This window comes from Doryrhamphus excisus, linkage group LG4 (genome assembly GCF_037039965.1).
Source record: "Doryrhamphus excisus strain RoL-2023G ecotype Guam linkage group LG4, RoL_Dexc_Guam_v1.1, whole genome shotgun sequence".
Lineage (NCBI taxonomy): Eukaryota > Metazoa > Chordata > Actinopteri > Syngnathiformes > Syngnathidae > Doryrhamphus > Doryrhamphus excisus.
Genome location: NC_136360.1, coordinates 9,585,699 through 9,612,485, shown reverse-complemented (window position 1 = coordinate 9,612,485; position 26,787 = coordinate 9,585,699). Strand labels below are relative to the sequence as shown.

Genomic DNA, 26,787 nt, shown 5'->3' with positions numbered 1-26,787 from the left:
AAGGTGTAGTTTAGGAGGTGTAGTGTAGGAGGTGTAGTTGTAGGGTATCACAGCGATTACTAATAATTTGCAATTGCAATAACATGCACTGTTGTATCATAAAATGATGGCACAGTTCAACATGCTGAGTGTAGAGGTGTGCTAGTGTGGCCCAATGGGAGGAAAGGCCGAATGTCGATATGGTCGAACTGACCCATAATGAGGTTATCAGTCTTAAAAATGTATCTTGCTCGTGATTGATTCTGACTTGAGAAAAGTTGCTTGCACTGCCTCTATTTGATATTCTTCATGTTCTATTAGCATTCTAGAGAGTTGTGCAGCATGTGTCTGGTGCTGCTCTATTCATGTGTTTGGCCCCTGCTAAAGAAAACACCAGCCACATAGTCCTACAGGAAATACTCCCACATCTGGTGCTGGTTCAGAGTATCAACATGAAGACGTGCTCGTGATGGGGGAGTTAATGTGTGCCCCTCCAACCTTCAGGCCACCGTCCACAGCTGCTCAGGCCTCGACCGTCCACTTCGTCCACTCGACCTTGCTCTTCCTGTTTCCCTTCATAACTCTCTGTGTTGCCCTCTGTAAATAATCAGCAAACGTCTCAGGTTTATGCGTATTCGTCACACTCTTATTAGTGCACCTCGCTGTTGACTCGCGTGTACATGGAGCGCAAAGCTCAGTGTGATTGTCTATTTATACTGTTACCACATTCCGCTGTTCCCATCAGGATGAATTACCAGATTTGTGTGTTCGTTCCATCCTTGTGCATTATACTTTGTTTGTAACACACCACCATTAAGCCACCTTGTGGATTATGCGTTATGTTGTGCTTCCACCATCTTTGATGAACCCGCAATGACAGCAATATCTTCAATCCTCCTCAGGCCGCGTGACCCCTGAGCAGCTTTGCTCCTACGCGCAGCTGTTTCGACACAATTTGGGGGCGCTAGAGAGTCACTGCGGGGTGCTCCAGCTGGGCCTGGCTACGGCTCAGACCCTCCGACACCCCCGCCTGCCCCGCTGGGATGCCTGTCTGGCCTTCGAGAGGCTGCTGCTGCAGGTCAGTGATCAACTGAGGCAAGTCATGTGATAAAACGTGGAGGTATTCTTATTTTTGTGATGCCCTCCTGATGGCTTGTGATCAAAAAGCTTTAGAAGAAATGCTTGCATACATGTAAAACAGATATCCTCAAAATTAGACAAATGGCCAATTATGTATGTTATGTACAATTATGTAAGTCCTGCCTGTGCCCTGCTTGATGGTGACCATGTTTTTCAACCAAATTTTACACACGTGCTAGTCAGTCCCCTAAAGTTGTGTAGCAAATTTTCTGGTGATTTGGCTATGCACCCTAAAGTTACAGTGTTTCTTCCAGAATTCTGAATTCCAATGACTGTACCGTATGCACAGTTTACTTACGTATGCAGAGTCTTATTTTCCTCCACATTTTGTGAAAATTCCAATGTGTGCAGCTTTTGAGAGCAGCAGTTGGAGTTTCCAGTGAGTAAACCAAACTGAGGTGAAACAGTCGTAGTTGTAATTAACTCAGCATTTGCCAATTTGCACCTTTTTTGTTGTGGATAAATATTTAGTTGTCTTGGACTCGGTAGGTAAGTGCAAAGGTAAGTGTGTGTATGTGGTGTCGAGAATGTTCTCGTACAGCGAAAATAATTCAAATTTCTCTTCTCGCATAAACAAGGCTGGTCAGTTAGTGTTTGGAGGAAAAATATGCAGATCCAATACTACAGCGAAAAAAAGTGTTGTTTAGAAGGGACTAGTTTATTGGGGCAGAAAGAGGCAGATCTACTGTGTGTTTGAGTGTGGGAAGGTCATGGGGTCATGTCTGATCCAGAGGGGATGAGAGTGAGCATTAGAGTCAATTATACTGTATGACGAAAGCAGTGTCCATTATGGCTTGCTCATCCCCTAATTTGACCTGAAGTGTTGGACAGCTAGACAGCTCCACAGTCAGCATGTTGGAGTGTGCTACCATTTCAAGACAAAACACTACACTTTCTACACTTTCCCTGTTGGGATTATTTCAATTGTGCAAGGTGGTGGTTTTCATTCAACTGGCATTTACTACACGACAGTTGAGCAAGCGTGCTTTCGGCTTTGGCTTATTTTGTATGATGGAATGTGGTGTTTATCATTAGTAACTGGTAGGTGGAATGCTGGATATGATTATTCCCAGAACTAAAAGGTAAATACAACCACAAAAACACAAACTACATCCTTTGTCTCCTGTTGCTGTTCATTGTGGCTCTGAAGCTGTAAAGTAAGCAGGACAGATAAGTATTTAGCAACTTAATGAAGTAAATCATGGAAAAATAAAACAAACTTGCAGTGGCGCTCTCATGCCAAAACTAAAATTTGAAAACAAGCTTGTAAACCTTCGTCCTCAGCTAGGACCGTGGCTGTTTTTATTAAAACGAGGAGGAAGACTTTAGGGCTTAAAGTTCCAGCATCCATTAACTTCATGGCTCTACTTTGATCCTCTCTCCCATAGTTGTCTGACAGTACCTGAGTGCAACTTTCTCAGCAGTCTTTTACTTTCCAGCGACCTAACTAACCAGACTCTTTTGACGATGAAAACATTTAGCTTTGGCCTTGTGAATGCACGCTGTAGCTTTTGGCTGGAGTTCCAACTGACATTCTTCGGGAATAAGATCTCACAATCAGGCCTGTGGCGTTGATGTTTGCCATCAAAATGAGTGTCTTTTATTGCAGTATTAGGGGAAATTACTGTGTGTGTGTGTGTGCGTGTGTGCGCGCCTGTCAGTTTGCATGTGAGGCGGTCACTTTGGCTGAACATGTACAAGGAGCCAGTGAATTGGGGGGGATTAACTGCATGACAAAATGCCTTTTAGCTGAGCCCGGCGGTCGGGATGTGTTTGCTCGGCCTGAGTGTGTGAGGGCCGCTGTGGGTGCGACCATCGCCTTTAGGACAGTGGGAGTTCTTTCAGGCCAACTCCACCACTGTGGGGGCCGTGAAGTAGGCAGTCAGAGAAGGGCCACTGAGTTCAAGGCTTAGCTTAGTTCCCACCCTCTCTAACAAATATACTTGCTTGCTTCCAAACACTGTATGTAACTACATTGGACTGTTTTCCCAATTTGGCAATACAAGTACAGAGCCATGAGCAGAACACAATGTTCAATTTGTTCATAGTTAACTGACTCAGAATTTTTCTTCCGTGTGCAGAATATACTGTTGGCATCATGCATTTGGTTCAAATGTGATTGAGCCTATCATGGGCCAAAAACACAATTTCTTTCTTTAATTTTGAAAATACGGTGCCATAAACAATTGGAGGATGTCCTGTGGGGTACGTTGTGGTCCTATACAAACATACATTTCAAGTAAGAAAGTAACACGCATGTATTCACAATATGATTTTTTTGGTAGGGAGCATTTGGCATTGTGCAGACTTCTACCGACTTACCACATGGTACACATTAAATAGGGAACAGGAAGTATAGCTGCCTCGTGATATAGTGTCTGTATGTACTCCGTAAACAAGCAGCCCAGGCTCTGGATCTTTAATTTCCTGAAGACGTAATACAAACTGTCACTGTTGCACCGGTCTGCATTGTTGCACTTTCCTTAAAAAAAAAAACATGTTAGCTATTATATATTACTTCACATTTATTTATTATTTCACTTATTGGGGTTTGAATTGTTTTTATGACAAGTACAATAAAAATATTTGACAATATATTGCAATCTACTAATATAATTTGTACTACATTGCACACTTCTGCAACCTGCCTCCAACCACAGAGACAACGACATTGTATGACTGACAAAAGGGCTCACTCCATTCATGCCATTGCTCCATGGAACAGACGTGCCAAGGTGCTAATGCACAGAGTGAAGGAAACCAGATACACATACTCTTGGCAAACTGTTGAGGCCGACTATATTATTATTAATCCATACCGACTGTATTTCCCTTCCACATTTTTAGTTGATTAACAACCATTCCTTGGTCGAGGTCCACTATATATTGCTCATGAGCTCATCTTGTATGTATGTGCTGTAATAAGACTTTTCTTGCTTTATAATAAAACCCTTGGAGCTTCTCACAGCTGTGAGGTCATAGTTTGTGGGTCCAGAAGTAAATGTGCTAAATGCCCACATCACTTCTAGAAGCTGCCCTTGCACCAACAGTCTGCTCTGGTGAACTGGTGTATGCTCTGAAAGGCTCTGCTTGACTTTGGTGGGTCCAATGCCTATGATACTGCATCAGCTGAGAGCTGGACATGGGTGGCAACACCATTAAGGGGCAAACTCAACAGACTCCCTCTTTCTCCGTTTCCCAGAACACCGCAGGCACACATTCGCAATCTTCCCATCAACAGTGCAGCCAGAGAGCTCACCAAGCTAAACATGACTACCACATAACCCGCGCATAGAGTGAGAAGAGAGGAATTTTTTTAACATGTTTATATCATTTGGTATCGCCAGCATGTCCGTCAGGTCGCTGACTGCGGCGGGACTGACAGCCATGCAGTAGAGACAAGCTGACCTCTCACTCCAGACCGGTTGCATCGCTCTGCTGGGATTAGCAGGGGCATGCCTCTGTAAACATTCAAGCTCAGAATTATTACTGGTCACAGTGCTGCACGAGCCCTCTGTCGCCTTCAATCCGTCCTTCTGGTTCTTATCTTCCTTCCTTGTGTTGGACTGCATATGCTGTTCACAGGCACCAAAATGGAGAGAATTTCAGGCCCTGTGACAGCATTGCACTGCAGCGTTCTCCATCCATCTTATCTTAGGGTACGCTTACGACTGACATAATGCATGTAAATAGTGCAACTCCAGTGGACAAAATAGTGTAGTAAATGCACACTGTGATAGAGATGCATCGCACGCATTAACTCTAAAACAGTGTTCACAATATTTTTCCAACACCAGGCATTTGGCTGTGTCCTGTAAAAGTGGCTAAGGGAGTGTTGGGGTCGTTCAGTCCTTGTACAAACAGAGCCAGATTTGCATTTCCAGCAGTAAGTCAAGCCTCTTCACTGTGAACGTTGGCCTCCACCAATACTGCGGAACGCCTCACTGTCTCCCAGGTGGAACTCGAAGAGATGACAGAAGACCGGGAAGTCTGGGCTTCCCTACTGAGACTGCTGCCCTTTCGACCCAGAGTCTTATACGTGGAAGAAAGTGGATGGATAGATGGGATATCCAGAGGTGACCACATTGACCATTTGTCTAAAGATTATAAAACCTGGAGGATATCTATATTATATATATGCTAGCCTGTCTTCCAAAGCAGAACCCATGGGGCCACAAATGTCATTTAGTGTACAGTACCAGTAACAAATTTCTATTGTCTCATTGACATGCTTCCGTGCTTGTTTGTATTTTCAGGCACCCAAACAGTTTTTTAGGTAGACAAGAACATAACTTTTAAATTAACTATTAAATATAACTATTAAATTTTGGTTACAAACAGTTCTCTTTCACATTGTCCCCACAGTCCACAATACATTACTCTCAATCTGTATTCCCTCTCAATATATCTATTAGCAAGAAACCCCAGCAAGTCCTAAATCTATTCCAACTGTTAGTCTTGGTGTCCTTTGGTGCCTGTCTATGTCTGTTGAAGTAATCAGTGACCCAGGTTGGTGACCTCTATGAACCTTTAGCATTAGCCATCAGTCTGATTAATTGCATTGGCTGTAATCAGCATTGCAAAAAAGCCAATCACTAAGCATTTAATTTTCTGCTAATGTTTTTGTCTTTCTCAATAATAGTTAGTTGTCTACATTAATTATAATTATTTATTTGAAGTAAACCAATGTAAGGCAAATAGCCAAATATAATAAAATGATTGTGGCTAATAAGATGAACAATACTGTCTTAGAACAGTGTCAGTTTGTGCTGGCTGACCCTTCGCATTTGTCCTTTGACCTCCCTGGACGTATGTTGATCTGCAAAGACTTATATCTGCACATTGGCTGTAATCCAGCAGCCCGACAATAAAGCCCACGTCACTGACCTGTTATTTAAAGATTTACGAGGTCGCGCCGATCCACAGAATGCTTAACATTTGTTTGCGTAGCATCTGGATCACATAATTCCAACTAGTGAAGAGACAGGGAAAATGTTGATATTGGTTGCAAAGTAACTTTCATCTTATCTGAGCAGAATGCCACAGACAGTTGGCGGGCGGGGCTTTAAGCCTGTAATCTTTTTTTCCCCTGGGGTATGGAGTCGGTCCCCACATCCCAGACATTCCCCTGTCCACTCACTATCCATCCGTGTTGAAACGTGGGGGTGTGCTGAGCCGCTGGACATTGTAACAAAGGGGTGTGAATGACTGTAGGGCGCTGCCCCAAGTGGTCCAGTGCTGACCTCCTCTTGTTCCCCACTGTTTAACAGCCTCTCATCTGCTGACCTGGCCTGGCTGTCTCCTCATCGTTCCTTGGTACTTTCATCCCGCTCTTGTTTGTCCTCTTGTAGCCCTGAAGTAACACTTGTGTTCAAAGGGTTGACCCGTGTCAATGGTGGTGCTGTCTCTTCCTATCTTACACACCCGATAAACATGAATCCGTTTTTTTAGGGGTGTAATGGTGAATAATCATGTTTCAGTATATACCACGGTTTTACAGTCACAAATGGGTTAATTTTTAGTTCAGTAAGGGAACAAAATGCAAAAGATAAAACTGCTTAGCTTTTGTGTGAACAGCTTTAATGGTAATGGATATATCTGCATACAAGTTACATTGGAATACATCACATGTTATAATTCACAGTTCCACATGTCCAAAAAGGAGTAGGAATAAGCTTATTTAACACCCTTTCTATTTCACATAAATTACTAACACATTTGTTTGTGCACTTCCTGTATTCAAAATGTACCATTTACCATTTTTTAAATAGAAACCATATCGAAATAGAAAAAGTGAAAAGTCCAAATGCCAAATGCACAAACGGAGCACTTTACTGACTCGCTGACCATGCAGTTTTTATTGCAATACAAGCAACCAGCACTTTGATAAAGAAGGTTAGAAACGCTATTGTATTTGATGTCACCGGGATGTACAGGAAGTATCAAGAATAATTTCTACCCATCATTTGTAATTATGTCTCTTACATGTACAAGTATAATTATTTTCTAAAAACTTGTTTTTTTGTTAATATATTTGGGTATCTGCAACTGATTTGGATTTACATAATTTTGCCGCGGGAAAAAGTGCCTCGGAACGAATTAAATTATGAAAACTGAAGTAGCATGGAATACTATCATCGTATTAACAAGGCTGGAGTTCAAATATGTTTGCACAGCGTTGTATTCCTACAGCATAATGTCTTATTGAAATTAAGATTATTTAACTAATTTTACACTTATATATTTGTGTTTCTATTTTTAAGTATATATATTGTATTTTTTAGATTTAGATTTTTAAAATGTATGTTTATACTTGTAAATTATGTTTATATGTTTATATTTATGCTGCATTGCAACTGTTCCAATTCCTCCAAGCAGAGTTTGAAGTGCAAACCACTAAAAGACTGAAAAGGGTCTATCAAGGGTACAACTTATTTATCCGTGTGTTCCTTCCTGTGTTTAGCCAGACATGATTACATCAGGACAACATGAGCACTGATGCAGTTCACTCCCAGGAAGACCCACAGCCTCCCATCTGATAGTGTCCCTTCCCTCCCCACGGCTTGCATCCCGGGTACCTTGAGACTGCTGTGTTTACATTGTTCAGCACAGCTCAGGCCTAATGTACTATCTGTTTAATAGGCAGAGAGAGGCCTGTTTATAGAGAGGAACCTTTTTAACTGAGGTGATGGAGTGGTGGGCTGGGGGGCAACACAAACTCATCTCACTTCCTGTTATCATTACCTCTCTCTCGCTTGCTCGGGCTGATAGGTGCTCAGCCTAGCTCTCTGTATTACTTACCCGTAATCGCCTCACCATCCTGCTCGCAGTCATTTGGCCTCCACCTGTTTTTCCCTGGAAAATCAATGAACACGAGAATCAATCAACTCACTTGCTAATAAACCACTTTGCTGCTCGATAGTCATTTGCATGTGCTGCATTTTAATTGTTCCGCTGAGCGTCTTTCTGCGAAATCCAGCTTATATCTCAGCTCACTGACTTGAAACCGTGTGGGAATTGCTTTGGTTTTAATGGCTGCTGAATTGAGTTGAGTTAGAGCTTTTGGAAAGTGAGAAAAGAAGAGAGTAGTAATTGGACTTTGGACTTTTTAGGGTTTCTCCTAAAAAAATAAACAAGATACAGTATTATAGTTTTAAGTCTCAATTTCCACAATAGTTTATTGGAAGTATTTTGTCCAAAATCTAGCTTTGATGCTGAAATATTGACAAATGAAAGGGGCTTTCAGTCAATAATGCCTGGGAACACACTGTTTTGTGTGTCTGTAGCTTTAATAAGCCGAGTTTGTCCATGCTTGTCTTCAACAGAACGTGTGGCTCCAAGAAGCACAATGGTGCACTTTACCCACTTTTGCTCATAAACAGGCTCTTGGGACACATTGGAATGAAACATGTTAATTAATACAATTGAATCTTTGGTTATTTCCATAATCACACTGATCAGCTTTGTCATTGTATTTGTACAAGGTGGTCCAAGCAACACAAGGAGAGGGTGTCTGAGAGCTCTCCATCCTTGGTGAATCAGGTCACTACGGTGTGCTGACTTGGCTGACAACAAGAGGACACTACAGGCTGGACAGGGGAAAAACATCCCACAGTGCTGAGAATTCTCCCTTTGATTGTTCACAAATGAAACTCGTGAGAAATTTCACACAATGACCTAGTGTCCTGAACAGAAGTGATCAGTGAAGCACTTCAGCCTTACATAACCTTTCAGCTGAGTTTAACTACCAGTCTGACATCCCTGCTAGTTGGCTTTATTATGTGTTTGTGCCATGATACCCTGCGTCATGAAATGACAGCCAGCTGCCTGTGAAGCCATGTGTGCATGCATGCATTCATCCTTTAATGTGCTTATTGTGCTAACGGGGCCCCGCTTCCTGTTGTCACAAACAAGCCCTGTGTCCCCCTTGTTGAAAAGCTCCACCTCAGGACAGATTAACTATCAGGTCATTTGTCACTACCTGCTGAGCACAGGCCAGAAAAGGTCGCCAACCACAGGATCTTTGTGTCTGTATGGCTCCCCTGAAACTGAGGCAACATTCCAACACATTTGACTGTCTTTTTTTGTTAGATAATGAGCTTGGTTGATCTTTGAGGTGGATGTTAGAGAACATCACCAGTAACTGGGGGTGTGACGGTACATTGGAACAACGGAATCAGATTTTGTAACTTCATCACAAGATAGTCACGTGTCGACTCAGTATGTTACTACAGTGCAGCACAGACTTTGAGTAGCAGGAGTTAGGGCTAGCGATAATGTCAAGGAGACCTTCTTCCATTGTAAAAGTTGGGGAACGCTTGTCCTTCCCATTAAAATATGTAAAGTGACAAAGTGGCCTTTACACTTTGCACACACTTTGTCCCTACAGTGGTATGCAATTTTGCGTTTTGCCAGTGAGTAAATTGGTGGTAAACAGGTGAGAAAAATAGTATGTATGTGTAAACTGTAATGGGCTGGTGCTGAAAGAACATTTTGATATGTAAAAAATGTATGGCATGCATAATTTTGATGAACGAGTTGTGAATGCAATTGTATTTAATGGTGAATTTTCTGCCAGCATTTTGCAGTTTTTTATGCTTCATTTAAAAAGAAATAGAAGCTGATTACACAAAAGCATTTTTGCATTTTGTTCCGTTACTGCACCAAAAATTAACTGAACAATTACAGTTCTGGTAGGCCGCCTGTTCATGGACTGGTGTCACTCCTGACTGAGTGATAAAAGCTCAGCCTTGTGAGTACAGTAAGCCAGCACGGTAGACTGGCATTGCCCCACCCAGCCCAGGGCATGGACTAGTATCCCATGATAACAGATGAAAAGCTGCTAGATGCCCCCAGGTCTTGAAGCAAAGGTGACACAAGCAGTCCTCTTTACTACAACATGTAATTGTACCCATCTGAATCCCCAATCCAGCTTGCCCCACCCCCCTCATGCCCACCTTATTGCCCCCAGGGATTCGACCAGTCACCCAGATAGAAGAATAACCGATCGCCAGGGAAACGCACCACTGAGGGTCAATCTGGGTCAATCAGAGACAGACTGTGGCTATCCTTGCTCTGTCATTAATTACCCATAGTTCCCTGGGGGCGAGGCTCTACTCATAACCTTGTGGCGCAACAGAGGGGGGATTCAATGTGTGATCAGGTTCAGTGAACCATTGAATTGTGTCCGGGGGTGGTATTGCAAGTGATGCAACTCATTGTTATGGTGTCCATATCATTGTATGGCCAAATTTGGCCGGCGTGCCGTAAGTTGAGCAGCCTTGATCTAAAGGAGCACCAACATAAAGATAAACGCTGTGATGCAACTGTAGAATTGAAGTGTCAGCTGCGTGGTGCAATATGGCTAAGTTGACATTGCCTCCACATAAAAAAAAAATGCCATCAAAATGGTTATGAATTGTGAGGAGGTCATTTGGCAGGTATTTTAGAGGTCATGGGCCAGAAAATTGTAATTGGTGCACCCCTAATGCTTCATGTTCCGCATGACAGGTTGGATTTTAGTTTTGTTTTTCCTTTTCACAGTTTCCTGTTTTGTGCTCTTATTGTTGTTGTCTTTTTCCTGTTTGGTGCAACATGCAGCTGCTCTGTGGTCACTGGAAGGCCTGTGCAGCGGTACCTGTTTCTTATTAGTAGTCAGCGCTACTATTTGGGTGAAGCCACATTGTGTGCTCAAAGAGCAAAACTTAACAATTTACAGTCATTCAAACGTGAATAATTACAAGAAACTTGCAAATAATTCCAGGCTATGGACATATTGAACTTGTTCCATTGTGATACATTGTGCATTTTTCTTCAAATATGTAGAAGATTGAATGGGTTCTGTAACAGAGTTGACACTATTTGTATGAAACTAGCTATGTGATGTCTTGTACCTTGTTAAATTCCACCTGTTAGAGTGGACAGATTTGTGTCTGAGCTAGCTTATAGCATTAGCGATCCTTGGCTTTGTAGTCAACATTCTAGCTTTTACTGGTATTTGCATTTGTTAGAGGTGGGGGGGAGCATAGTCCCATACATGTTTGTCAAGGCCTTGTGGTTCTTGGAATGATGGAGATATAATAATACTGAAACACTACCATGGGCCCACAGTGAAGAGATTTAGTGACTGGGACCTCAGTGTCTTAAGATAACTTGGATACGAGGAGTTGAGCTAGAGATTTTCCAATCTCTAGATGCTCACTCTTATCCCAATCATCACTCTGTATGAGCAATGAAATATACATCTTCAAAGGGATTTTTTGGTGAGGCATGGGGTTGGGCAAGCCACTCCTCTTCCCTTTTAGTTTGAGACGTTAGTGTGTTAGAGTTAAAAAGATGCCCCCAGGCTCTGCCAAGGTCTGGAAGTGGTTGAATGTCCCTCTTATGCCATGTTATTACTCTGTTCCACAAAAGTTGACTCAAGTCATTGTGAGTTATGACAGATCATAGCAAGTTATTATGACTTGACCTGGAAAATTCAGAGGTATGCAAATGTTGGCGCCAGTGTGTTCTTTTTTTCCCATTTTCCTTAGCAAGGCTATGCAGAAGACAGGATATTATGCATTGTCTAGAACAAAGATGCTTTAGCATATGAATGTGGCATGGCTTTTGCACATTTTTGCTTCAAAATCAATCCTGATTTGGATGAAATAAGCCTGTCACTGCCAGTATTAGATGTACCCCATCTTCTGAGGCACACCTTGTGAGGCTTGGTGTAAAAATGTCCGCACGCAGCATGCTTAATGCTATTTTGCCTGCCAGGTCGGGTGAATTATGATATGACAGTAGGTACTGGGATGTAAAGTATATAGCCCTGTGAAGTATCTTGTAGTCTGCGACCAATTCTGTAGCTCTAAACCTGCAGGCATGAAGAAAATATTTATAAATGGATATGCTAGAGAAGCCTAGGTAGTTGCCAGAACGCTGGATTTGTTTAGTGCAATTACGACAAATAGAGGCCGAATGCTTTCTTGTTATGCAAAGAACATCATAGAGAGAGAGAGCACTTTGATTCGTTGGCCATGTAGGCCAAGCTCTGATTGGCCCACAGAGGTTTCTGATACGTTTTCACGGTCACGGTGTTGGAGGCAAAACTAAGCCATTGCAGCTTTCACACTACTCTCTGTCCAACAGGAAAACTTGATTTGCAAATATGAAAAAAACACTCCATTCGTGCCTCAGCTTTCATGTGAAGTGAACTCATATGTCCCGCTTCTCGTCTTCTATTGTTTTTCTTGGAGACACATGTGGGTCTGTTTGTCCCGCTGCTCTCTTCATGGACGCAAAAAAGGAATGAAAGTAACCTAAAACGAGCTCAGACATTGAAAGTTAATTATGAACAGGAGGGCGACTGAAGGACCTGGAGGGTGGTTATTTATATAGATTTTTAGACAGTATATATAAACCAACCATTTGTCCCCTTCTCTAGCTTCTTAACTCGCCATCTTCATTGTTTTCAGTTCTGAGGGATTTCATGTTTGCAGTCCTACAGCAGCTCAGACTTTATTCAGACCTTATTTACACGCTGTCTCTGTTGTTTGTTTTAGTGATAGAATGAATGACTTGATGAGCTTTTCTTCAATTTGGGTGGTCGCTGAAGTTACCAGAAGATTTTAATTGAAGCAAAAATGAACGGCTGGCTTTAATGTTACATTAAACAATGCAGCGTTCATCTGGACGTCAGTTTCGGCCAGCCTGAAAAAAAAAAACAACCAGTGAAGATGGCTTTTGTTAGCAGCAAGCCTTGGCCCATCTCATCTCTTGGTTCTTCAAGGGTATAAAGAGAACAACTATAGATGGAAGGTATCCACCTATCAATCATTAATCTGTAACAATACATTTGGCAGATGAATAAAAAAAAAAATCTAAATTGTTTTCATGATTCCAACAATGAAAAAACTGTGCATAATGGATGCACACATCTCTGCAAAATCTCTAAAAAGAAGTTTAAACTAACCCTTGCAGGTATAGTGGGTGGGGCTTTTATATTGGTGCACTCTATATTCAGTAGTTACGGTAATTATGGTAGTTCATTGCAGAAATCATGTCTTCAGGTAATTTGAAGCCAAATGGAGTGAACCAGCAGTGGTGCTGTTGATTCATTTTCAACTAGTTTGTCATCATGACAATGGCCTGCAATTTGCTGCATAGTATTTATTTACTTTTTAAAAGAATTGTTGTTTAAAAAAAAAAGTGTACTTTAATATTTTCTCCTACCTAAGAATCGAAATTGTTCCAGCTTGAATTTTTTTCAATAAAATAATACAATTATAACTTCAGGTTTTCTTTCACATGACCATATGCATTTGTTTGTGTAAGCATGTGCTTCTCAAATAGTGGGCCCCTTCAGAGATGTGCGGAACTGTCGGAGAGAGGCTTTTAGTGCAGACCTGCCAACATGTACACATTGGTAGTACTCAAAATGCAATTTGACTCTTGAATACGGTTGTATGCTCTCCATTTTTTTGCATTTCAGTTTCAATGGCAGCCTATAAAGTAGAGATAAATGAATAGATATTATCAGCTTCTCCAGTATTTCAAATCCAGAACATTTCTGTCACTTGGATGGGACATGCCACAAAACAATTGAGAACAACTGGTGGTTTTATTTCATTTGAACATGCATCAGATTACAATTGAGTGCATCACATAATCAGTTCACAGTTCCACATGTCCAAAAGGACAAGGAAGAAGCAAAGCTAATTGAATCCTACCCCTCCATCTGGTACTTTTACAATCAGTAACTGTTACATTTGTTCACTTCCTGCTTTCCTATTATAGTTAAATTTTTTTTTTATTCATTTTTGTCACGTACCGAAGTACGAGGTGATATGACCATCCAATGACATAATGGGTACCATAGTAACTGTCAATATAGTGATATGTATAGCACATCATGACTGGTTCAAGACTCTTCATCCTTGTATTTAGTAAACATCAACTGCTTGTATTGTTTCTTGAATTCGCTCATCGTTGTGCATTGCTTAAGGGTCATACTCAATCCATTCCATAGTTTGATTCCACATACTGAAATGCTGTGGCTTTTTAACATAGTCCTAGCATATAAGTGTTTCAAATTTAGTTCTTCCCTGAGATCATATTTCTCCTCTCTTGTAGGGAAGTATTGGATGGCATTTTTAGGTAATTGGTTATTTTTAGCCTATGCATTATTTTAGCTGTTTGAATATTAACTATATCAGCAAGTTTAAGTATTTGTGATTTTAGAAATAAGGAGTTAGTATGTTCTCTGTTGGCGACATTCTGAATTATCGTTACTACCCTTTTTTGCAGTACATTTAGCGAGTGAAGATTGCTTTTATAGTTATTACCCCATATTTCCACACAATAAGTAAGATATTGTGGAACCAGAGAGCAATGAAGAGTGTGGAGTGATTTCTGATTGAGAACAAATTTTGCTTTGTTCAATATTGAAATATTTCTGGCCACCTTATGTTGTGTATTTGTAATTTGAGGTTTCCAGCTTATATTTTCATCTATTGTGATCCCCAGAAATTTATTTTCCTTCACCCTTTCAATGTCTACACGGTCTATTTGTATTTGCTGGTGCGTATCCTTTCTGCTGTTTCTAAACAGCATGATTTTAGTTTTACTTGGGTTCAAGGACAATCTGGTGTACGCTAACTTGGCAACGTTTTGTCAAATGATTCTAAAACCAACATATATATATACCTTACCTATAAGTTATATATATAACTTATATATATATATAAGTTATATATATAACTTATATATATATATATATATATAAGTTATTTTGATTGAATTATTGAATATATATTTTTATTCAATTGATACAATTATTTGTTGTTACATCAATTCCTAACTGGGTGGCTCAATACGGCGGTGTCTGACAAATGTAAACAGTGGTAGTGTGAAAATGTCTTCTTCAACAAGCGGCAGTCAAAGTGATATGAGTAAGCTAAGTGGTGCACTCTGGCACTTTGCACCACAAGCACACAATGTGACAGCGTCATTCTTCAGCTGATGGTGTTGTTTGAAGAGGGGGCGCCACGCTTTCTGTTAGCCATATCAGGGTCTACACATACAGACAAGACAAGGCATTAGCAATGTGTTTACCATCTGCTCAAAAGGGTTGAGGGTGAGGACGAGAGAAGACGTTTTGAGGATTTACTACGAGACGTCATCCATCACTTAGAATGTGTTGTTACCTCTATGGTACACTGGCACTCTTAATTTAGAATACAGGTCATTGGCTGTCAGTGATGATGACTTGTTGCATGATAGCACCCACCTGGGACATGAACCCCCCTCTCAAAGGCAGAGGGACGCAATCACATTGGAAAAGATGATCCTCTTTGTCCTGCATAAAAGTCAATTTGAACGTGTTAGCTACCTTTGCCAAGAGCTTTCCTCTGCTGGATCTGCACAAGGATCCTAGAAAGGATGAGGAAGTGAAGGTGAACCATGAGACTCCAGGGACTACAAGGTCTGAAGACAAGAGGAATGAGCTTTTGCATGCCCAGAATATTTGATGTTGCAATCCAGCTTTGCTGCCATGTTTGTTAAGTCCAACACAGCATCAGCGCCTCCGTCTTGCAAGACTTGTAAAGATGTCATATACTTTTGTGAATGAATTCATTTCTTTACATCTGGTAGTTTTTCACCAAGTCTGCGGTCATTGTCTTTGATGTATGATTAGTGTACATGTAGTTCATAACCTGCTGTATGTGACTTGTATTGGTGCTATGCAAATACAATTGGCATGACAATGTTCCTTTTTAGTAACTGAATAATTCATGCAATTGAAATTTCTGAGGCTCCATGGTGTCACACCGCAACCTTGACAAACCGGAAAGAGCATTAGAAAAAAATCTGTGAAAAAGTGAGACAATACCAGTGCGAAGGATGGAAGTGTTGAGGTGGATTTAGGGCATTAGGGCTTGCCCCGTCCTTCTACCCCGCTAGTGAGTTTTAGTTGAGCCGTTAGAGCTTAAGACTCTGGGAATGTTTGTGCAGTCCAAGCCCCGCTTGATGTTGTTTGTATTGTTCAACTTCATTGTGGGCTGAGCCATCATCCACAGAGTAGTGTGTGTTTTCTTTTCACATATATTAAAAAACAGGAAATCAGCCATGCGCTCATCAGTCAGCTTGTCTCCATCCTGGCTTCATCCCCTTTGTTCCTATTTCCCAACACATTGATTTAATTGACATGACGGTGACAAACAACATCATGGATCAAGAGGAGAGTGGGACATTTTGTCATTTAAAGGCTCTCTCAGGTGTATCTCCTTTTATCATAGAAAATGAGCCTTACTTTGCTGCAACTAGCACTGTTCAATCAGTCCTAGCTTGTTTGTATATAAATATTGTCCATTTGTATGTGCTGATTAGTGTGTCCAAATGGCCTGGGTTCTCTTTGATTTGTAAGTTGTTTTCCTAGTTTTATCTGTTTATCTAGTTTTAAGTATGTATCTCGCTACATTGCAGTTCAAACATCACTCCATCCTCTATCACAGCTTTTCAAAAAAATAATTCATTAATGAATGATCGCTCCTTCATGGTTGACTATGGTCCATTGTTAGGAAAAAAATTTAAAGATAAATCATATGTATTATTCTAATAAGTTGGCTGCACTCTATGATGATGATCAATACAGGTATTGTATAGGTATAATATTATCAGAAGTTGCAAAATACAAATAAAACTTAAATAAAATTAAAATAAATTGTTTTTAAACAAAAGAACAATTAAAAAGTTACCTGTTATCTCCGGGTACTCTAGTTTCCTCCCACATTCCAAAAACATGCTAGGTTAATTGGCGACTCCAAATTGTCTATAGGTATGAATGTGAGTGTGAATGGTTGTTTGTCTATATGTGCCCTGTGATTGGCTGGCGACCAGTCCAGGGTGTACGTCCGGCTCACTGTGACGTCATAGTGAGCTGTTAGAAAAAACTCTCTAAAACCAAGTGTTTTTTTAGTACATTATCTTAGATGTCTGTACTTTTTAAAATGTTATGTGTAGCCCATGCAGTGTACTTGCTGGAGTGCAGACATGTGGACTGCAGAAGGATTTCTGCAGCTCTGTGCTCTCTTTCATTGCTTGTTGTGTGTTGTGACACTTCAGCAAACATGAGCATAACACATCTATCTTTGTGTTGTGTGTGTGCTCGTTGCTCGGATTGGAAAGTGTTTTGGTGGGCCTCCATGCAGCATTTAGTGACAGAGCCCTGCTGTGCACCCAGAATGCCACCATGTCGAGGAAATGAAGTCCGAGATCACTCCCAGAAAGAGCGTTCTCTGATACACTGAGGGAGGCGTGACTGTGTTGATACACATCGTACAGCAGCAATTCATCTGTGGAAATGCGTTTCTAAAAAGGTCAGAGCTCTCCCCTGGCAAATTGAATTATGGCAATAATGGAGGAAACAAATCATAAATATTTTTTTTTTGATGGTACATTCCCCCTGCTATCTTTTAGCCCTCAGTGTTGGTCGTCTTCTTGTGGCATCCGGATGGGAAAATAAGCTCCTAACTGTTTATTATGGAGCTCGTCGCCATTAATGCCTTTGTTTAATTGTGTGTGCCTGTATGTGTTTGGATGTGAACATGCTACAGAGTCCACTTGAGCCTTGCGGGGGAAAGAAGTCTATTGTGTTTTTACTGGCTTATTGTCATTATTTGTCTTCCGCCAGAGATCACATTGCTGTGAGCTGGAACAAGCTCAGGACAGTCAACTCAGGCCAGTAACAAGGAAATTATGCATAAATGATACTATTGCTCCGGGGTGTCCAAAATGCACTGCAGGGGCCATTTTCGGCCTAAAGCTATTTTTTTAATTGGCCCTTTGCATATTCTAAAAATAATCTATGTCCATTATTAATGAAACACATTTTTAGATATTACACTGCTTTGCTTTATCACCTTTAATACCAAGCTAAGATGTTGATATTTAGTTCAGATTGCTTTGTACGGTTGGTTGATTTGGATTTTAGCATATATCACGTTATTTTTTGGATGTATGACGATATAAAATTTTAATTCAGCAGAGACATGTATAAAAAGCTACAAACCTCAGCCCATATCTCAAATTGTAAAGCACATTTATTTATTGGTAACATGCTGGCTAACTTTTCTCATGCGATATCAGACTCATTGCTACTCATTCTTAAACAAACTCTAATGCATGTGCTTGTGATTAAGGAAGGTGTAGTCACCCATGCAATTCCAACTGCATACGTAGATATTTGTATGACACTCTTGTTTACACAGTTACAGTTACACAGACGGCAAATGGAGCTTTTATTTTGAATGCCAGTAGCATGTCCTCTGTGTGTGGAGGATGTCTGGGTACAAGAATGAACATGTCTCCCGTCTTCACTCTGAACCTTCACGTCGTCATCAGGCATTGTGAAACAGCCTTTCCAATAAAGCACTGAACTCATCTAGCCCGAGTCACGCACGAAACCACACTAGCATGCTAAACTAAACTAATCCCGCTAGCTTCCATTCGCGCGCCGAGTTTCCGCCAACCTCCACCGGTGTTTATCACCATTTCAACCCGTATAGTGCCGTAGGAAGCGGATTAGTGTTATTAGTGAGAGCAGTCCGCCGAGTAAATACTTCCCCACATAAATGTTCTCTCTCCTCCCAATGACGGCATTTCATTCATCTTACCTATTAAAGTCCGCTGCAACGCGTAACTCGGCTATCATTTATTTCAACATAAGTCATTGCCCAACCCTATTGCTTAGCATATATTATATATATATATATATATATATATATATATATATATATATATATATATATATATATATATATATATATATATATATATATATATATATATATATTGACGACTGGATAATGTACTAAACGTGTCAAAGTACCCTTCAATTGTTCTGTACCTGCACCTTGGTAGAAAACATCATTTCAACATCCCTGTTGTAGATGGTCAGATGGTGTCACGACAGCTCATCTAAACAGGGATGATCATCATGTTGGGTTTGGCTTGATGTATGGGGTACAAATTAGGGATGCATTATATTTTTTTCCTGAAAATGAATGGACGGAAAAAGATAGAAACCCTTTTTTAAATGGGAGTCTAGTCTGTATTTTAGTAGGTTCCATGTTTATATAGCCATAAAACATAATATTCGGTGTGCCTTCAAAGATTAGTGAAAATCGTCTAAAATGGACTGTTTTTTTTTTAAGGGTTTTTCTTAAGAAAAATGCGTTAAGTCCTTTGTTGCTCGCTCCTGCACTTTTCCACAAATATTCCGGTCAAATTCCAAATTGTCAGATTCTTTTTTTTAATATGGAGACATCCTTGCATGTAAGGCCTGGCTGCGATGGTAAATAGTCTTAACTGATGGTAATTGACTGTTAATAGAACATCGTTCTGAGTCACAGGAACCGTCAGCACATCGCGATACACATCAGCAACACTTCAGCGATAGCATCTTCTTCCCGTCATTCCAAACTTGATTACTTCTCCCTCCTTCTTTCGTTTGTTTTATAACATTCTTGTGGTTTCGGCTATGATAGGGAGGAAGGACCTCTGCTGGTGTTGTCATTCATTTTCCCCAGGTGTGGACTTGTGTACTTTTCTGTGTATGTGTGTTTTCTAAATGTTTGGTGAAGATCAGCTGTGTGTAGGCGTATTTGTCAATGTGTCAAGTGTCAGAGACTCAGGCTGGCAGGACCATCTTGGATAATGATATAGCTCATGTATACGCCACAAGAATAACATGAAAAAACAGTTTTATAAAGTCTAAACAACAGTTTATGTATTCATAATCTGATTTTTGTAGTACTGTACTGAGGCGTACTGAATTCCTACACAGTACACACTGAGGAGCATAGCCATGATCGAGCAGAGGCCAGTCTTAGGGTAGTGGGAGTCATGGTTAGCGACACTGCCAAGGAGAAGCCAGAAAAGACAAAAGCAGCATGTCGACATTGTTGAAGCTGGAACTATTTATAGTGATGAAAATAATTTTTAGACCACCCTTGTATTTTTGGTGACTTTCTGTATTTAATGCCTGAGACAACTAAAAGTACATTTGTTTAGAGGAATATAATGATGACAACAAAATAGCTTATAAGAGTTTAAGTTGTGATCTGATATCTGGCCACTTCCATAGTTTTCTTGATAATCACCAAAATCACTTATGTTCTTACGTTGATAGCTATAGCATTGTCCTGGCAAAAAAACTTGCTTTTAGACCCTTAGTGATACCTTTGATCGGGCATCGAGTCTCGAGGATTGATGGGAACCAGGACTACCATTCTGATTCTCCCATTCTGATTCTCCTCGCTCCGATGCCCACTTTTCCAATCAGAAGAATAGCCGTGGGCACCAACAAAGAAGAAGCCGGACGGCGAGCACCAGCAAAAAAGGCATCGTAAAAAAGAGCGGTCGGCTCAATGCAACCTTTGCAACACAATGATATCATGCAAAGGAGGGTGCACCATCAACATGATTAATGTTCACACATTCATGGTGTACAAATAAGTACATCATTTTTGATGTGCTACGTAAGACTTTCTCTAAGCCAGGTTCTCAAACTTTTCACAGTTGCGTACTACTTCAGATATCTGACTGAGTCATGTGCCCCCTTCTCTTGCATACATAAAAAACATAAACCACACAATGAAACATCCTTGATGTATTATTGCATATATAATAACATTATATAAAAAGAGTCATGTGTCTTATTTTTCAATTGCACACATAGGCTACTAATTTAAGACAGAGGGTTTTGGAGTAGTCTTGAATTTATTTATATTATGAATGATTATTATTATTAATTATTTCTAAAATTATGTTAAATGATAAGCTGTGGTAAACTGTTGTCACCTGTGACCTTTTACCGTGCTTTGTGTGCAACAACATGGTACATAATAATTGGAATTAAGATAACAAAGGAACACAATATACAGAAATCAATAAGGAAATGAATTTAATAGGAGGCCTATTACTGAGCCAAATGGACATATGAGCACATAGCTAAAATTATTAAAGCTCACCTCAGTGCATTTACTCACAGCATTAACATTTGTGAACAAGGACGAGGTGAGAGGAAGGACAGAAAATACACGTCTGTCTGTGCAGCGTCGGAGTTAGCCATCCACATAAGTCTTGATCTGCATCACACATGGTGTGTTGAAGGACCGCCGAACAAAGCGACCGCAACAGCCGAAGAAGACACATTATTCATGAAAGCATAAATTTACTTACACGTGCAAAATTGGGGGCTTTCTAACATATTCATTGCATCCACTCAACAAACAAATGACAGGCTCATACAGCTCAGAAAACACACTAATTAGTCACAGACCAGATCTCATTTAGCACACAATATCAATGATCTTGAAAAATCTTCAGATTTAAACACTGCACAATGTCATCATCATACTTATTTGTTCATCGCACGCACGCAGAATGATAAACCAATGCTGTCAGCTTTCTTCTGCACTGTAATTAGCAACTACCTGCGCTCTGGCTTTTCAAATGAGGCGTTTGTGCACATTACGTAAATGTCAGTGTTTGGCATGTGGTCAAGCTGTTAAAAATTTTTATTCGCCCCCTACAGCAATCTGCATACCCATCGGGGTAGGCGTACCCCACTTTGGGAATCTTACCTCAAAGCAATGAGAATCAGGGAAGTCAAACAAATAACATCTGTCTCATTCCTATGTAACCCAGGGTTTCAGGATGCTAGCTGACGTGGAAGTTGGGAGCTTTTAAAAGCATCACGATCTGACAATAGTTAGTAACCATAATTGAAATGAGAAAACTGCATCGAAACCAGAATTGTTCAACTTGAAATGATGCCCAACCCTGGTGGTACCAGGCATTGATATTTACATTTTTATATGACTGTATGCTGCACTTCTGCCATAAATATAGATAGAGATAGATTCTGCCATAGATACACTGTTTAAAAAGTTACTTTTGCACATGGTATTGTTCCTGTGCAAATTATTAGCCAACCAGGTCAAGATGCTCGTCATAAATTGAATAGAGGGCGACAGTGGTGTTTAGCAGGTAATTATGTTTGAATAATTATTTCAACTGAGACATATTCTTGTTCATGTTCTGTTTGTTCTGGATGCTGCGGTGGGGTGGAGGGGATCAGCATTATAAAACAAGTATCGGCCGATATCAATACAGTGTTTTTTCACTGATATCGTATCAGTGGTCGATCGATCGGAACACCCCTACATTTAATTGTTCATGGCACAGTACCACAAACAAATAAGACGGCACACCTTAAAAATTTAACAATTTTATGTAATATATTGTATGAATGGACATATATGCTATACAGACAAATACTGTATATAGCTTGTTATTTACGCACATATCGACCATAATTAGTTTGAAAACAATTTATAATGTCATAAAAAATCTTTCGCTGCACTTTATTTTGCTAAACATGCACCGGAATCACCTGTCTGTCATGTTGGCACTTGCACATCTGTGATCAGATTGATGTTTACTGAGAGAATAAAAAATTGTCCATAAAATGTAGAGTCCATTGTGACAGGCTCAGCCTATCGAAGCCAACGTGTATTTTCATTTTATAAAGGGCTATATGCGCTCAGCAACTTTGCAATGTTCTCTGTTAATGTTGTGCTGGTCATTGAAAAAAGTTAAGTGAAAAAGTTCATTCATTCATTCATTTTCTACCGCTTATCCTCACAAGGGTCGTGGCGGTGCTGGAGCCTATCCCAGCTGTCTTAGGGCGAGAGGCAGGGTACACCCTGGACTGGTTGCCAGCCAATCACAGCGCACATATACATAATCTACTGAACAATTTGGAGTCGCGAATTAACCTAGCATGTTTTTGGAATGTGGGAGGAAACCGGAGTACTGGAGGAAACCCGAGTACTGGAGGAAACCCACGCATGCACGTGGACAGCATGCAAACGCCACACAGAGATGGCCGAGGGAATTGACCTTGCTGTGAGGCCGCGTGCTAACCGCACGCCCACCGTGCAGCCCAGTGAATAAGTTGTTGTCATTTAAAATAAAATTGTCATTTGTCCTAATAAAAAAAAAAAAAGGCAAACGCAGCAGTGACATGCTCCACCCTCCAATGAAGCCCACCACTACAGTTTAAAAAAATATTAGGGGAAACCCTGGAGATCTACTGTATTGGAGTACCTGCTGGGGGGTTACATTTTTTTTATTTTTCAGTTTAAAAATCATTACTATTGTTTACGCTAAAGCTGAACAGCTGCACATTTTTTTCTCTTATTGAACAGAAAATGGATTGAAAACTATTTTACACATACCTGCTTATGACCCCTTTTTAATTCCTCCTGCATGGAGCACACAAGCACATGCAACAACACATGCTATGTTTTATTCAATGCAAACACACTGCCTCAAAGTCCACAGCGATGACGACAGTATCAGCGCTAAGTTAGACAGGACTGATCTCAGCACTGCAGAATTCCTAACGACACATCTGGGATCCACCTAAGGTGCAGCTAATGGTCTGAAACACACTGACTGTGCCTGTTGATGCAGACTTTTGGAGGGAAAGCTACAGCTAGGTCTTAACGCCATTGGGCTTAGCATGGTGCAACACTGCCCCCTAAAGTTTGGCTTGCTCTTCTTGGTCAAATCAAGTCAAGGTTTTAAAAATACATTCTTTTGCACACAATACTCCTCATATCCCGAGAGAATGGAATAGAATAGAACAGAACAGAATTCCCACTGTTTTTTTGTTTTGCCACATTTAACAGAGCTCTTGTTTTGAAATAGACTTTGTTATTAAAACTTTGTCACTCCACCCTCCCCTTATCCGCATGCCAACAGCAGAGCAGCATTTTCGCAGTCGGCCCCTACAAACAGCAGCACGTTTCTGTCATGTCAAAGATGAGATCTTTGATTCTGCATTATTTTCTACACAATAAAATAGAATCACTCCAATTTGTGTTCTTTTCCACATTGAATTTAGTCCAGCTTTTATTCTGAAATTATTCTTATTCTTATTCTTTCTACACCACTCTCCATGTGTGACACAGAACTTTTTAAATCTTTCACTATACATCATTCTTAATGAGCCTCCATAACAGGAACTTCACTCATTTATTTTATCATGCTTCTCATCTATGAGGAGCAACGCTCATTTCGTCTTGCTGCAGTGGGTTAAACAGTGTTTATTGAAATCAATGTTTTTCCCTGTCAGAGCCCCCTGCTGAGTCAGTTAGAGTGTAATGTAACTGTCTTTGCTGCTATTTAGTGTGTTTATTATGTATTTGTGGCTGCAGATCAGTTCTAATATTGCTGAGTTGTGCTTTAATCTGGTGCAACTATGTGGCGGATATATAACTTTATTAATTACCATACCAAGTCATACCAAACACATGCTGAGTCGGAGCCTGACAAAAGAGAGAGCAATAACTGATCAGGGCTGTATCACCTTCTGGCACAAACAAGACATGAACAGTGAGTGATGGAGGAGTTTGAAGGCACCTTTTATCTGCACTTGCAGCCTCGCCATGCCTAACGCTGCTGTGTATGCCTGTTTTTTTTGTTTGTTGTTGCTTTAATTCCTTTAACAGGCTCGCCTCTAAAACAGTGTCTCTCCTGCTAGCTGTTTTCGGTTGATCCACAACTTCTCAACATTGTCAATGGTTTGTGGTCTCTGTTTTTTGGTCTTCCTTTCGCCACATTTTCACATTATCTCAACTTAATTACACTTTCATTCTTCAGTTAGGTCATTATTGTTGATAGACACATAAAATCATACATACATGAGGCCTTCTTGTCCATCTTGGCGACCATCTTTGAACTTTGCGATGGCTTCTTTCTACAGTTCAATCAGCTTCAGCTTCACAGCCTTTTTAGCTTTTTTAGAGTTTGCCGCTTGCAATAAAAAAAATGCAGAGTTGACATCATCAACGCAGAGGCATTGATTGACCATCTGATTCTGGATGCTTACATGTATGAGCCTTACAGGCTGCTGGAGTAAAGATGGTGGCGTAAATGCAACAGTGAGTTAGGCGCCCCGTAATGCACGCTAACCAGGCAGGTGAACGCAAACCCAACCAAAGCAAACTTTTATCATAAATTTTGGATGGTAATTGAAAATCTGGGGGAAGGAGGACAGCAGAGGTACCCACTGTATAGTTTATTTTTGTGTGTATGTGTGTTTATTTTGTGTTTTTGAATATACTATAGTAAAGCATAACAAATCATTTCATTTTTATTTTGTAAAGATTTAGTTTATATATATATAGTTAGAGACTGGAATATAAGACTGGAACACAAGTCAGGGCAGGGTTTACCAACTGGACTGGACCACTTGGTGGAAACGTTGCTGTGTCGTGTGCCAAGCAGATGTTGCAGCCACACTGACCAGTGTTTGTGTCTGTGAGTCCCGAGTGGCTTCCAAATTACAACTTTGGTGCAAAAACAACCTTTGACACAAAGAAGCGAGTAGCAGGAAAGTGCAGACTAAAGCGTAGTGTGAAAATCTTTGTCCAGTGAGGACGTTTTTGTGTATCTACAGCTCTCAGAAACCAAAAAAACCTCTCTGTGTGGTAATTCAGAGGAACGATTTACGTCAAAACCTTACAGAGGTCAACTTACTTTTATGAGCTTTCCCATCCACTCCGCATCCTATCATGCACTCTGTCACTTTATGACCATCTCTGCTAGTCAGTCAATCAAACAATATCGACATCAAATCAGGGCTATTTTTTTGTCAGTATGGTTTTAAAATGACTAACTTTAAATTCTTATTATCATCACCTATGAATTACACAGTCAAGACTTTTTGTTTGGATCACCATTTGTTGCCCATTTTGTTCAGTGGATGACAAAACAAAAGACGATTTCTGCAGACATATTTCAAATAAATATTGGAATCAAAGAATTTATTCCATCCAACTCTGCCTACTTATCTTCTGTAATCTTCATTGTCTGAGAACAATGAACAATGATCAAGAAGCATGCTAGCTAACACCAAAGGACAAAATTCCATGAAAACATGCACCCCTACTGCATTGCCTGTGCTATTAATTTTGACAAATTCACCACCCGGTGACTTGATTTTTTTACCCCCAAGTTTTACCACACGTGTTGGATTGACTTTTCACATAGTTTTAAATTTTCACGGTGGAAAAACACGGCCACCATCAAGCAAAATATATTTGGCTTTGGAGGGGTATAGGCAGAAGTTAGCAACCAACTACCCATATGTCATTGACCATTTGTCCAATGGTTAAATAACATACCGTATATGCTAACATACATTCCAAAGTATTTTGAACACAACCCATAGAGTGGGCCTCAAAGGACACTCTATGGGGGTCACCACTGCGAACCAGAAAGTAGCCCGCTAACAAATGCATGCACAATCCATTTTTTTTACCATTTAACTCTTGTTATTTTGTTGCTCGGGAAGTCAATGTGTAAAATATAAAATATGACTTATTTTTTCAAAGCACTCTCATGCTAAGTGTGTTTATTTCATCTCTGCTCTTCCACTGTTGTTGAGTATTTAGAATTGTGTTAAGATTTATAACTTTTTCTCCTTTCTGTTTAAACTCACATTTCCGCTATGCCTGTAGGGGATGTTGTCCATCTATTTCACACAGGATTTTCATAGCAGTAAAGTAAACTTTAATGTTTCCGTTCCTTCTCAACTGTCGGAAAAAT

At 40.3% G+C, this 26,787-nt stretch overlaps 1 protein-coding gene across 1 annotated transcript in view; it reads left to right on the top strand.

Moving 5' to 3' along the window:
• Window positions 1-26,787, top strand: part of scfd2 (sec1 family domain containing 2) — a 96,693-nt gene that overhangs the window by 17,065 nt on the left and 52,841 nt on the right. Inside the window, exon 5 of the mRNA XM_058072951.2 lies at window positions 882-1,057. Within this exon, the coding sequence (XP_057928934.2) occupies window positions 882-1,057 (176 nt within the window). The remainder of the gene's footprint in view (window positions 1-881; window positions 1,058-26,787) is intronic.